The sequence below is a fragment of the Homarus americanus genome, unplaced genomic scaffold (assembly GCF_018991925.1).
Source record: "Homarus americanus isolate GMGI-L3 unplaced genomic scaffold, GMGI_Hamer_2.0 scaffold22250, whole genome shotgun sequence".
Classification (NCBI taxonomy): domain Eukaryota; kingdom Metazoa; phylum Arthropoda; class Malacostraca; order Decapoda; family Nephropidae; genus Homarus; species Homarus americanus.
In genome coordinates this window covers 3,313,163-3,326,878 of record NW_024741189.1, presented here as the reverse complement: position 1 = coordinate 3,326,878, position 13,716 = coordinate 3,313,163, and the positions used below count along the sequence as shown (strand labels likewise).

The following is a 13,716-nucleotide window of genomic DNA, read 5'->3' as shown; positions in this document are numbered from 1 at the left end:
TCTGGTTCCCTGTTTACAGCTATACTGAGTACTTTACATTTGTCCACATTGAATTTCATCTGCCATTTACTTATATTGCTGCCTATGCCGATATCTATGGTAGACACAGCAGTTTTTATCTTATTTATTAATTTATTTTATTTCGACTTAATTTGTAATAAGTTAAAGTAATAATAACAAATCCTGGTTCCACAAAAACGTCAGTTTTTTTCAGGCTTCAGCGTGACACACACACACACACACACACACGTATATATACTCCTCAGTCCGTATAGCACGCACACTTCCATATACAAACAATACCTCACTAGTCGGTAGCGATCCCTGTTCACATAAGAACATAAGAACATAAGAATGGAGGAAACTGCAGCGGGCCTATTGGCCCATACTGGGCAGTTCCGTTTACACCCAACCCCTATTGCTCATATGAGCATCCAACCTATGTTTGAAGCAATTCAGCGAATTCGAGTTAATGATGATATTTGGTAACTTGTTCCATTCATCAACTACTCTGTTTCCAAACCAGTGTTTACCTATTTCACGCCTAAATCTAAATTTGTCTAATTTAAAACCATTGTTACGAGTTCGCTCCTGGTTGGATAATTTGAGTACCTTTGTAATGTCCCCTTTGTTTAGCCCTGTCTTCCACTTATACACCTCTATCAGGTCGCCCCTCGCTCTACGTCTCTCGAGGGAGTGCAAATTAAGATGCTTTAACCTGTCTCTGTATTCAAGGTTCCTAATGCCCGGGATTAGTCTTGTCATTCTCCTCTGAATTCTTTCCAAGGATTCTATATCCATTCTGTAATACGGTGACCAGAACTGAACTGCGTAATCCAGGTGTGGTCTCACAAGAGCAAGATACAGTTTTAGGATGACCTCGCTAGTCTTGTAACTAACACTCCTTTGTATGAACCCAAGTACTTTATTAGCCTTGTTACGAGCAAAAACACATTGTTTACTTGGCTTAAGGTTCCTACTTATCATTACTCCTAAATCTCTCTCGCAGTCGGATTTCTCTATGGCATCGTTGTTCATCTGGTATCTGGTTTCCCTGTTTACATCTCCTATACTGAGTACTTTACATTTGTCGACATTGAATTTCATCTGCCATTTTTCAGACCATTGGAAAAATTTGTTTAGATCTTCCTGTAGTTTTGCCGAGTCCTCGTCAGATTTGATAACACGTCCTATTTTAGTGTCATCAGCAAATTTACTTATGTTGCTGTCTATGCCGATATCTATGTCGTTTATGTATATAATAAACAATAATGGTCCAAGTACTGAGCCTTGGGGAACTCCACTTGTGACGTTGCTCCAATGGGACTTAGTGCCGTTAATGCTCACTCGCTGTTTCCTGTCCTGTAACCACGCCCTAATCCATTTAAGGATGTCACCTTTGATGCCATGAGCTTCTACCTTTCTAATTAGTCTTTCGTGGGGACTCTGTCGAAGGCTTTGCTAAAGTCGAGATATACCACATCATAATTGTGCCCCTCGTCCACTGATTCGAAAACTGATGAAAAGAATGTTAATAGATTAGTTAGGCAAGAACGTCCGCTTGTGAAGCCATGCTGGGAATCATTGATCAATCGGTGCTTCTCCAGGTGATTTCGAATAGAGTTTGAAATGATTGCTTCCAGTAATTTGCCTACTATTGATGTTAGACTGATTGGGCGGTAGTTAGAGGATAGTGATCTATCCCCCTTCTTGAAAATCGGTATTACATTCGCTATCCTCCAGGATTCTGGTACTACACCTGTTTTTAAGGACATGTTAAACAACTTTGCTAAGGGCATACTAAGCTCTTCCTTACATTCCTTTAATACTCTGGCAAATATCTCATCGGGACCAGGTGACTTATTAGGCTTTAGTTTGTCTATTTGCTTACTAACATCGTTACTAGTCACTACTATCTCACTTAATTTGTTTTCTTCACTATCTCTGAATAGAGTCGGTGCCTCGGGTATCATGTTTAAATTTTCGGTGGTGAAAACTGTTGAAAAATATTTATTTAAATTATTGCTCATTTCTCCGTCGTTATCAGTGAGCTCGCCGGAGTCTGACCGTATTGGTCCAATCTTTTCTCGTGTTTTAGTTTGATACATTTGGTAGAATCCTTTGGGGTTTGTCTTCGCCTCCCTTGCTACCCTTACCTCATTATTCCTCTTTGCTTTCCTTATCTCGGTTTTAACTCTACTCGCCAATACCCTATAATAGTCCCGGAGGTGAATTTCGCCACGATTTATCCTTCTACCTATAGCCTTCTTTTGGCCAATGATGTTCTTTAAATAATTATTTATCCATTTAGGGTCATTGTTGTCTGATCTGAGTTTTTTGTATGGTATGTTCTGCCTTTGTGCATTAAGTAACTCACTATTTAAATTGTCGTGGAACTCGGCAATCTCAGATCTCGTTATCAGGTCGGTGTCATCTGTCAGGTTCACGGCCAAGCGCGACACCCCTCTCTCTCAGCTGCCTCTTTAAACTGTCAAAGTTTGCCCTTCTGAAATCTGGTACTTTAGTGGAATTTTCCTTACGTCTGCCCTGAAAATCTAACTGGAATCGAATTTCTTTGTGATCGCTGTTTGCAAGTTCGTTCCCTACCTCGACATTGCTAATGAGGTTTTCTCTGTTCGTCAGAACTAAATCCAGTATATTATTACCCCGTGTGGGTTCGGTTATATGTTGACTTAGGAAACAGTCCTGGATCGTCTCGAGAAAATCCTCTGATTCTGAGTTACCCGTAAGGACAGTCCAATCTATTTGGCCAAGGTTAAAGTCGCCTACTATACAGACTTTGTTGTGTATGGAAGCCCTGCGCATTTCATCCCAGATAAGTCGCTCATTGACGCTATCAAGATTGGGGGGTCTATATATTACCCCTGTGATTAATTTTTCCCGACCGTCGCTTAATTCTATCCAAATTGTTTCTGTATTCCTCTCAGTTTTTATTTCCTTATTTATTTCACACTTCAGATTATCCCTAACATAGATTGCTACTCCGCCTCCTTTCCTGGTCTGCCTATCGGTATGGAACAGTTTGTAACCCGCAATTTGGTATTCGACTGGTAATTCACGTGTGTCTAGGTTGATCCATGTTTCAGTGAATGCAATTATATCGATTTCTTCGGTACATACCAAGGCCTTAATATCATCCATTTTGTTTCTCATACTTCTACTGTTCGCGTAGTATACATTTAAGTTAGTCGTGTTCTGAGTCCTTCCCTTACCGCGTTTAGTTTTAAACTCCCTGTCTAATTTAGTTTTGTCATCATTCCTAACACTATTTCCCTGTAATCTTTCGCCTTGTTTACCCGCTCCCACTGCAGTCTCCTCCACCCCCGTGCCCCTATGTTCTCTTAGCAGTTTAAAGACTTCGATATCTTTTGAACTGCCCCCTCTAGAGCCCCAGCCAGGGTTGCTACTCCATCCCTAGACAGGTGCACCCCATCCCTAGCATAAAGGTCCCTTCTGCCATAGAAGTTGTCCCAGTTGTCAATGAATGGGACTGATATTGACTTGCAATATCTGTCAAGACGGTCGTTAACACCAACTGCCCTTGACAACCATTCACTGCCAACTCTCCTTCTAGGCAGGACACCGCATATGATAGGGATCCCTCCCTTAGTCCTAATACGATCTATGGCTGCCTTGAACTTATCAAGAAGTTCCTCGCTCCTACACCGGCCAATGTCATTGCCTCCTGCACTGAGGCAGATAATGGGTTTGTTCCCATTACCAGACAAGATATTGTCCATCCTGTCAACTATATCCCCCACCCCAGCTCCTGGCAAACACACCCTCATCCTATTTTTGTTTTTACCACAAAAAGCCCTGTCCATGTACCTTACCTGTGAGTCACCAACAATTAAAGTTTTTATACCTTCCTTGTCATCCCTGCCCCTGACTGTACTAGCGTCCAATTCGTCTATCAAGGGACTGAACGGGTTGGTACACTTAGCTGTTGTTGTCGTTGTTGTCGTATCCTTCGAGTGCTTCTTTACCACCAGCTTGGTCCTGCCACTACTCACGACTTTCCACTCGTTTGATTTTTCGTCAGACACTGGCTTTACTCGTCCAGCCTCTCCTTTTAACTTCGCCAGCTCTTTCCTTAATTTCACGTTCTCCAACGTGGCCCTCTCAATTTCTAACTTGGCCCTCGCCAATTCTTCAGTGGACCACTCCAGTTTGGTCAACAAACTCTCATACCCAAGACCGCACATATCACTGGCCATATCTGATAATTATCCCTCTGGAGCTAACCCTGCCGTGACCTTTCCCCTAGTGAGGTCAGAACACATGCAGAGGTCCAGGGTTCGATTCCCGACAAGTGAGGTTTACACACACACACACACACACACACACACACACACACACACATATATATATATATATATATATATATATATATATATATATATATATATATATATATATATATATATATATATATATATATATATGGCATGTACAAACTGGAAAATTTTGTAATTAAGAAGATTTGTAACCAGGTGAGAAGGTTGGGTCACCTTACCCTCTGACCTGACCACCAACCGTTGCCGTGCTATTTAAAGATTAGTAGGGTCATTACCTAATACCTGACCATTGTGGACCTGGTCTCACCCTCCTCTGTATATATACACCTTGGTTTGCACTTCACTTTAGTCTGTAATCACCCCTGAAGATGTGAATTACACGAAAGCGCTTGGGAACTTCGTGTTTTCTTCTTTCCTTGTTATCAGCATATATATATATATATATATATATATATATATATCGTCTTGTATACTGTGTGTCGCAGGTGTGGTGACTTATTCAAGACACACACGACTGTAGCCGTCAAGGGGCGGTGATGCCCTAGGGTACAGAGAGGAGAGGTTAAGCCTGTTGTCGCTTTTTTTCATTCAACGAGTTGACAAGACAAGACCTTACACCAAGGCCGCTGTTACCGTCTCCCTTCACTGCTAACCTTTGATACGTTTGCTGTTCTTAGCAAGTAAATATTACTCGAAAAAATATATATTACCTGAAAATTAATCCCCCAATTTATTTCACTCGAGGACTAAACACTGTAGCACTACTATGGGGTTAGGTTAGGTTAGGTTAGGTTAAATATGATGGGGACAGAGCCTTTCGTTTTTTCCGGTATTAGACCTTTTTTGTGCCTGATGATGGTGCCTCATAATGGTGCTTGATAATGGTGATGGTGCCTGATAATGGTGATGGTGCCTGATAATGGTGATGGTGCCTGATGATGGTGCCTCATAATGGTGCTTGATAATGGTGATGGTGCCTGATGATGGTGCCCGATAATGGTAATGGTGTCTGATTATGGTGATGGTGCCTGATGATGGTGATGGTGCCTGATGATGGTGATGGTGCCTGATGATGGTGCCTGATGATGGTGATGGTGCCTGATGTGGTGATGGTGCCTGATTATGGTGATGGTGCCTGATGATGGTGATGGTGCCTGATATGGTAATGGTGCCTGATGATGGTGATGGTGCCTGATGATGGTGATGGTGCTGATGATGGTGCCTGATTATGGTGCTTGATAATGGTGATGGTGCCTGATGATGGTGCCCGATAATGGTAATGGTGTGATTATGGTGATGGTGCCTGATGATGGTGATGGTGCCTGATGATGGTGACGGTGATGATGGTGCCTGATGATGAGTGATGGTGCCCGATGTAATGGTGCCTGAATTTATGGATGATGGTGCCGATGGTGGTGATGGTGCCTGATTATGGTGATGGTGATGATGGTGCCCGATAATGACAATGGTGCTGTTGATGGTGCCTGATGGTGATGATAAGGTGCCGATAATGTAGTGGTACCTGATATGGTGATGATGATGGTGATGGTGCCTGATGCAGGATGGTGCCTGATTATGGTAATGGTGCCTGATGATGGTGCCCGATAATGGTAGATGGTACCTGATGATGGTGATGGTGCCTGATGATGGTGATGGTGCCTGATGATGGTAGCCGATGATGGTGATGGTGCCTGATGATGTGATGTGCCTGATTATGGCAATGGTGCCTGATGATGGTGCCTAATGATGGTGCCCGATAATGGTAGTGGTACCGATGATGATGCCTGATGATGGTGATGGTGCTCGATGATGGTGATGGTGCCTGATGATGGTGATGGTGCCTGATTATATGGTAATGGTGCCTGATGATGGTGATGGTGTACCTGATGATGGTGATGATGGTGCCTGATTGACAGGATGGTGGTAATGGTGCCTGATGATGGTGATGGTGCCTGGATGATGGTGATGGTGCCTGATGATGGTTATGGTGCTGATAATGGTAATGGCAACCTGATGATGGTGATGGTGCCTGATGATGGTGATGGTGCCTCATAATGGTTCCTGATAATGGTAATGGTACCTGATGATGGTGATGGTGTCTGATGATGGTGTCCGATTATGGTAATGGTACCTGATGATGGTGATGGTGCCTGATAATGGTAATGGTACCTGATGATGGTGATGGTGCCTGATGATGGTGCCTTATTATGGTAATGGTACCTGATGATGGTGATGGAGCCTGTTAAAGGTGATGGTGTCTGATAATGGTAATGGTGCCTGGTAAAGGTGATGGTGTCTGATAATGGTAATGGTGCCTGGTAAAGGTGATGGTGTCTGATAATGGTAATGGTGCCTGGTAATGGTAATGGTGCCTGTTAAAGGTGATGGTGTCTGATAATGGTAATGGTGCCTGGTAAAAGTGATGGTGTCTGATAATGGTAATGGTGCCTGGTAATGGTAATGGTGCCTGGTAAAGGTGATGGTGCCTGGTAAAGGTGATGGTGCCTGGTGATGGTTAAGGAAGGGGTGGGGGCAACTCTCCAGCAAGAGAAGTAGGTATAGCAAAATGTGGACGGTGTTCCTCTTAGCCACAACACAGACGATACCTCACTTGTCGCTGCCGCCTTCACCGTCTTCCTCCGCCTCTATAAAGTGACCTGGACGCCGCTGCTGGGTCTGGGGTCTGGTGGAGCTGTATAAATTACCCTAAATGTGTTCATCTCCGTGAGGGGGGGAAGGAAACCATAGCCAGACTCCTCTTCGCCACTGGTCGATGACGTCAACACCGCCTTCACATAATTTTGTATATGTTGATAAATGAATTATTTTTGGTGTTAAATCATCAGGTGGAATAATCTGGGATGTCTAATCTTCAGGTGATCGAAAAAGTTGACTAAAAATATGTCTAAATCCCGGAAACTCAGTAAATGATTAATTAAGCAAAGATCATAATATAATCATCATACAGCATAGTGGTATGAGACGCGAGCGGCACCAGAAGTAAATATTACATGGACTCCTTACTAGAGTCACTCGGCTCACACCAAGACATATAATTCTCAACCGTAAGGGGAGACATTACATATTTTCTCCATTTAGGGAAGTTGGCAGAGCGAGACAAATGAGAGAACACTGTGGGGGTGGGGGGGTGAGGGCTCCTAGGGGGTGAGGGCTCCTCCTAGGGGTGGGGGGCTCCTAGGGGTGGGGGCTCCTGGGGTGAGGGGCTCTTAGGGTTGAGGGCTCCTGGGGGTGAGGGGGCTCCTAGGGGTGAGGGGCTCCTTGGGGTGGTGAGGCTCTGGGGGTGGGGCAGTGGGGGTGGGGGCGCCAGGTGGGGGGGTGGGCGCCAGGTGGGGAGTGGGGGCCAGGTCGGGATGAGGCGCCAGGTCGAGATGAGGGCGCCAGGTCAGGGGATGGGGCGCCAAGTGGATGGGGGAGGGGTGGTAGAAGATCGACGTACTGCCTTCTCTCCCACATAAATGACGAGTATTAATGTTTATGTGCTAGATGTTGTTTTTGTTGTTGTTGTTTTTAGTTATATTGAAGCTTTACGAGGCTAAATCAGAGGTTAAAAGGTGTTGCAGTGCTGTGTGTGTGTGTGTGTGTGTGTGTGTGTGTGTGTGTGTGTGTGTGTTAATCACTCATCCGGAACTCATTTGCTTATTTCCCATTCGATATGATCAGATAATCTTGGTCAATTATAGACCTTCACTATAATTATACACATATTATCCTAATGATTTACAACTAATTAATTATAATTATATATATATCACGTTACTTCCTTTTGATTCATGGCAATACATGATCTAATATATATATATATATATATATATATATATATATATATATATATATATATATATATATATATATATATATATATATATATATATATATATATATATATAGTGAATGATATAATAAATGGCTCAAAATAATTAAATACGATAATTATTAATTATTAACCAGAAAATCTGATAATTGATATATGACTCAACATACGTAAATAATACAGTCATTCTTAGTATAAATTGCTGTTTTAGTAACACGTAAATAATGGGCCCCAGTCCTCATGGGTCCCAGTCCTCATGGTCCCAGTCCTCATGGGTCCCAGTCCTCATGGTCCTAGTCCTCATGGTCCTAGTCCTCATGGGCCCCAGTCCTCATGGGCCCCAGTCGTCATGGCCCCAATCCTCATGGGTCCCAGTCCTCATGGTCCCAGTCCTCATGGGTCCCAGTCCTCATGGTCCCTAGTCCTCATGGTCCTAGTCCTCATGGGCCCCAGTCCTCATGGGCCCCATCGTCATGGCCCCAATCCTCATGGTCCTAGTCTCCTTGGGTCCCAGTCCCTCATGGGTCCCAGTCCTCCTGACCCCCAGTCCTCATGGCCCCAATCCTCATGGTCCTAGTCCTCATGGGCCCCAGTCCTCATGGGCCCCAGTCCTCATGGTCCTAGTCTCATGGGCCCCAATCCTCATGGTCCTAGTCCTCATGGGTCCCGGCCATAGGTCCCATGGGTCCCAGTCCTCATGGGTCCCAGTCTCATGGGTCCCAGTCCTCATGGGTCCCGGTCTCATGGGTCCCAGTCTCATGGGTCCCGGTCCTCATGGTCCCAGTCTCATGGGTCCCCAGTCCTCCTGGGCCCCAGTCCCCATGGTCCCAGTCCCCATGGGTCCCCAGTCCTCATGGGTCCCGGCCATAGGTCCCAGTCCTCATGGTCCCAGTCCCCTGGGTCCCAGTCCTCGTGGGTCCCCTGTTCTCATGGTCCCAGTCCCTCACAGGTCCCAGTCCCCGTCGTGGGTCCCTGTTCCTCATGGTCCCAGTCCTCTTAGGTCCCAGTCCCTGGGTCCCAGTCCCAGTCCTCATAGGTCCCAGTCCCATGGTCCCAGTCCCTCCTCCCAGGTCCCAGTCTCATGGGTCCCAGTCCTCAGGTCCCAGTCCCAGTCCCCTGGGTCCCAGTCCTCATGGGTCCCAGTCCTCAGTCCTCAGGTGGGTCCCAGTCCCCAGTCCTCAGTCCCAGTCCTCATGGGTCCCAGTCCTCATGGGTCCCAGGTCCCCAGTCCTCATGGGTCCCAGTCCTCATGGGTCCCATCCTCTCCCAGTCCTCATGGGGTCCCAGTCCCAGGCCGTCAGGTCCCAGTCCTCCATGGGTCCCAGTCCTCGTGGGTCCCAGTCCGGGGTCCCCAGTCCTGGAGTCCCGTCCTCGTGGTCCCAGTTCTCATGGGTCCCAGTCCCCTCAGTCCCCAGTCCCTGGTCCTCATGGGTCCCAGTCCTCCTGGGTCCCAGTCCTCACGTCCCAGTCGGTCAGTCCCGTGGGTCCCCAGTCGTGGGTCCCCAGTCCTCAGGTCCCAGTCCTCGTCCCAGTCCCAGTCCTCCAGTGGGTCCTCATCACGGTCCTCAGTCCTCATGGGTCCCAGTCCTCGTCCCCAGTCTCATGGGTCCCAGTCCTCATGGGTCCCAGTCCAGGTCCCCAGTCATCATGTCCAGTCCTCAGTCCCAGCAGTCCCAGTCATGGGTCCCAGTCCTCCCAGTCCCAGTCCTCATGGGGTCCCAGTCCCCCTCATGGGTCCCCACCATGGGTCCCAGTCCTCATAGGTCCCAGTCCTCCCCAGGGTCCCAGCCGTCCCAGTATAGGTCCCAGTCCCAGTCCCCAGTCATAGGTCCCCAGTCTCATGGGTCCCAGTCCTCCACGGTCCCGGTCCCTCATGGGTCCCAGTCCCAGTCCCAGTCCCAAGTCCATGGGTCCCAGTCCTCATGGGTCCCAGTCCCCAACCCTCATGGGTCCCAGTCCTCATGGGTCCCAGTCCTCCTAGTCCCAGTCTCATGGTCCCAGTCTCATGGGTCCCTCATGGGTCCCAGTCCCCCTCATAGGTCCCAGTCCCCGTGGGTCCCAGTCCCCATGGGGTCCCAGTCCCTCATAGGTCCCAGTCCCTCGTGGGTCCCAGTCTCCCATGGGTCCCAGTCCTCCCTGGGTCCCAGTCCCCAGGTCCAGTCCTCATAGGTCCCCCGGTCCAGTCCTCATGGGTCCCAGTCACCCCATGGGTCCCAGTCCCCATGGGTCCCAGTCCCTCATGGGTCCCCAGTCCCTCATCAGGTCCCAGTCATCCCAGTCCCAGTCCTCGGTCCCAGTCCCCACTCCCAGTCCTCATGGGTCCCAGTCCACAGTCCCCTGGTCCCTCATAGGTCCCAGTCCAGTCCCCATGGGGTCCCAGTCCCTCAGTGGGGTCCCAGTCCCCAGGTCCCAGTCCCCATGGGTCCCGGCAGTCCCAGTCCCCTTGGTCCCAGTCCCCTCCAGGTCCCGGTCCCAGTCCTCATGGGTCCCAGTCCCCTCGGTCCCCAGTCCTCTTGGGGTCCCAGTCCCCCTGGGTCCCCAGTCCCTCTGGGTCCAGTCCCCATGGGTCCCAGTCCCTCCCCCAGTCCTTGGGTCCCAGTCCCCATGGGTCCCCAGTCCCTTGGGTCCCAGTCCTCATGGTCCCAGTCCTCATGGGTCCCCAGTCCTCATGGAGTCCCTGGGTCCTCATGGGGTGTCCCAGTCCTCTCCCAGTGGGTCCCAGTCTCCCATGGGTCCCAGTCCCCAAGTCCCACAGTCCCCAGTCCCAGTCTCTCATGTCCCGGTCCTCAGTCTTCCCCAGTCCCAGTCCTCGGTCCCAGGTCCCCGGTCCTCACGGTCCCAGTCCTCATGGGTCCCAGTCCCAGTCCCATGGTCCCCAGTCCTCATTAGTCCCCAGTCCTCAGGGTCCCCGTCCATCCTCATGGGTCCCAGTCCTCGGTCCCAGTCCTCATGGGTCCCAGTCCTCATGGGTCCCAGTCCTCACGGTCCCAGTCCTCATGGGTCCCAGTCCTCATGGGTCCCAGTCCTCATGGGTCCCAGTCCTCATGGGTCCCAGTCCTCTTGGGTCCCAGTCCTCATGTTATTAATAGGTGTAATTTATTTGTTCTTTTACTAATAATATAAACAGTAACTATAGCTTTTGTATCTTTATTATTAAATACTCTTCTTAAATATACTTAAGAGACCAAAATATATGCTAGAGGCCAAAGCATACACTCAAGAGGCCAATATATACACTTTAGAGACTAAAGTATACACTAGAGGCCAAAATATAGACTAGAGGCCAAATTTTACACTATAGAGGTCAAAATATACACTATAGAGGTCAAAATATACACTAGAGGCCAAATTTTACACTATAGAGGTCAAAATATACACTATAGAGGTCAAAATATACACTAGAGGCCAAATTTTACACTATAGAGGTCAAAATATACACTAGAGGTCATATTATACACTGTAGTGATCAAATTATACACTTTCGAGGTCAAATTATACACTATAGAGATCAAAATATACTTTAGAGGCCAAATTATACACTATAGAGATTTTTTTTTTAGATTGCCCCGAGGGGGCTAGTTTATTGGGCACCCCCTTACATCCTGTGGAAGGTGAAGCACAGAAGCGTTTACAGCGCCCATCTGGGAAGCATGCGGAGTTCATGCTTGTCTTTATGACTCATGCATTAAGGGCGTAAAAGCCTGAACGGTCATGGGTTTTGTCAGCAAGTTACATAAAGTGACAGAATGATGAGTGTGTGGGGGGAAATTTTCCGGTACAATTCATCTGTTTATGGCAAAGCGTGGCAGGTCCCTAATAATGTCAAGTGCCAGGCCATAGGCATTAACAATATTGAGCGACATACCTTTCAGTGTGATTGTGATTGCGTGTGCGTCAGTAGCGTCGGCTTCAAGGGGGACGTCGAGAGGTTGGTAGATACGCAGTCCACAAGCATGTCCGCATGGTGGTCAATTGATGTGGAGAACTGGAGTGGATGGCCCCAGGTGCCGGCATGCAGGTCGGGTACGGGGAGCCGGGGTGATGTCCTCGGGTCCATGAGCGCGCAGTGGGTAGACGGGGGCAGACGGGCTCGGGGCAGGCTCGGTGTGGACGCCAGCAGTAGTGCCAGGCGGCGGTGGAGTAGGCCGTGAGCATGAGGGGCACACAGGAGGGCTACCAGGTTGTGTCAAACCAGAAGAGGGAGGTGACTGGGTAGCAGCTGGAGGCAGGGGTAGTCTGTGTAGGTTGGAGATGGCGGTACAGAGTGTATCAAAGAGTCTTTCAATACGGTTGGCAAATTCGTGTAAGAGGGATATGAACTGGGTCGTGTTACCGGAGGGGGGTTGTGGGGGGAGGCACCGGTGGGGGCACGAGGCCTGACAGCATCAGAGTAGAGATGGAGAGGAGGCCCAGTTGTAGTTGAGTTAGGAGACGGCCGGGACTGCTGTGTTGCAGCCAGGTGAGGCCAGGCAGGGGCAGGTGTTGTTGAAGAAGGTGTTGCTGGAGACAGAGGGGACGCAGAAGGATGTGGCTCGGTAGGCTGGAGGGGAGGTTGAGGTTGACGCAGCCTTCAGAGAGGCTTTTCTCCTGGGACAGGCGGACGTTTGGGGCATTGCCGTGAGTCAGCATTGTGCCAGCCACCACAATTACAACACCTGGGGTCAACAACATAGCCCACACCACCCCCATTGAGGTGGTCTTTGATTTTTGGGGCACAGACGGGGGAGTGATGGTTATGTGAACAGAAGCGACATCTGGGACGATCACGTCGGCAGCAGGCGGTGAAGGAGTGACCCCAGTGGGAGCAGATGACACAAAAAACAGGCCCTGGGTGATATATTTCAGCTTACAGTTGGGGCAGGACTGGGTAGGCATCAACAGTGGTTGGGCACTCCCTCCCCTTCCATTTAACTATGACAGTTGCTTGTGGGGTCTTCCCTCGGTAGTGTCGACGTATACTGAGTATACGTGGATTAAAGTTACGAGCATCTTCGACTTCAGCGTATTGGGGGAACTGTTTAACTAGGATGTGGCAACATTCCGCTGCGTCAGTAGGTGGAGGCACAAGGACAACCCCGGTTCTTACCTTTTCGGAATTGAATGGTGAGACCGTGTTGTCTCCAATACTTTGTTGTCCAATTAAACCGTTCCTCGACGGTTTTCAATGAGCCCTTGGGGAATTGCAGATGCAATTTACTTGGTTGGTTGGCAGAGGGGTGGGTGGTGAGGGGAGGCTCGCTGCCCTTGGCATTGGTGTTACCACTCCGGCAAGTGTTTCCCATAGAAACATTACCATTACTGTCACTATCACTGATGTCTGACTCTTGCACTCTGACTATCCGTCTCAGAAATGTCTGTATCCATGAGAGAGGGGACGCCTCTTCTGGGGCGCTTACGTCGACCCCGCCCCCCCATCGTTGGCAACACTTGCCGGCGAAGGGGTAGGTAGAGAGATCAAATTATACACTATAGAGGTCAAATTATACACTCTAGAGGCCAAATTATACACTCTAGAGGCCAACTTACAGTATATCATCAGTAATATATGAGTGGTTCTGAGTGTAT

General features: G+C 48.5%; 2 protein-coding genes across 2 annotated transcripts; both read left to right on the top strand.

The window, feature by feature from the left end:
- Positions 1–8,795: 8,795 nt before the first annotated feature.
- On the top strand, positions 8,796–9,914 carry LOC121875665 (vegetative cell wall protein gp1-like). The gene has a single exon (XM_042380287.1). It carries the CDS (start codon positions 8,796–8,798, stop codon positions 9,912–9,914), a length of 1,119 nt encoding a protein of 372 aa, XP_042236221.1.
- Positions 9,915–10,270: 356 nt separating this feature from the next.
- Positions 10,271–11,266, top strand: LOC121875664 (vegetative cell wall protein gp1-like). The gene has a single exon (XM_042380286.1). It carries the CDS (start codon positions 10,271–10,273, stop codon positions 11,264–11,266), a length of 996 nt encoding a protein of 331 aa, XP_042236220.1.
- The last annotated feature ends 2,450 nt before the right edge of the window (positions 11,267–13,716 follow it).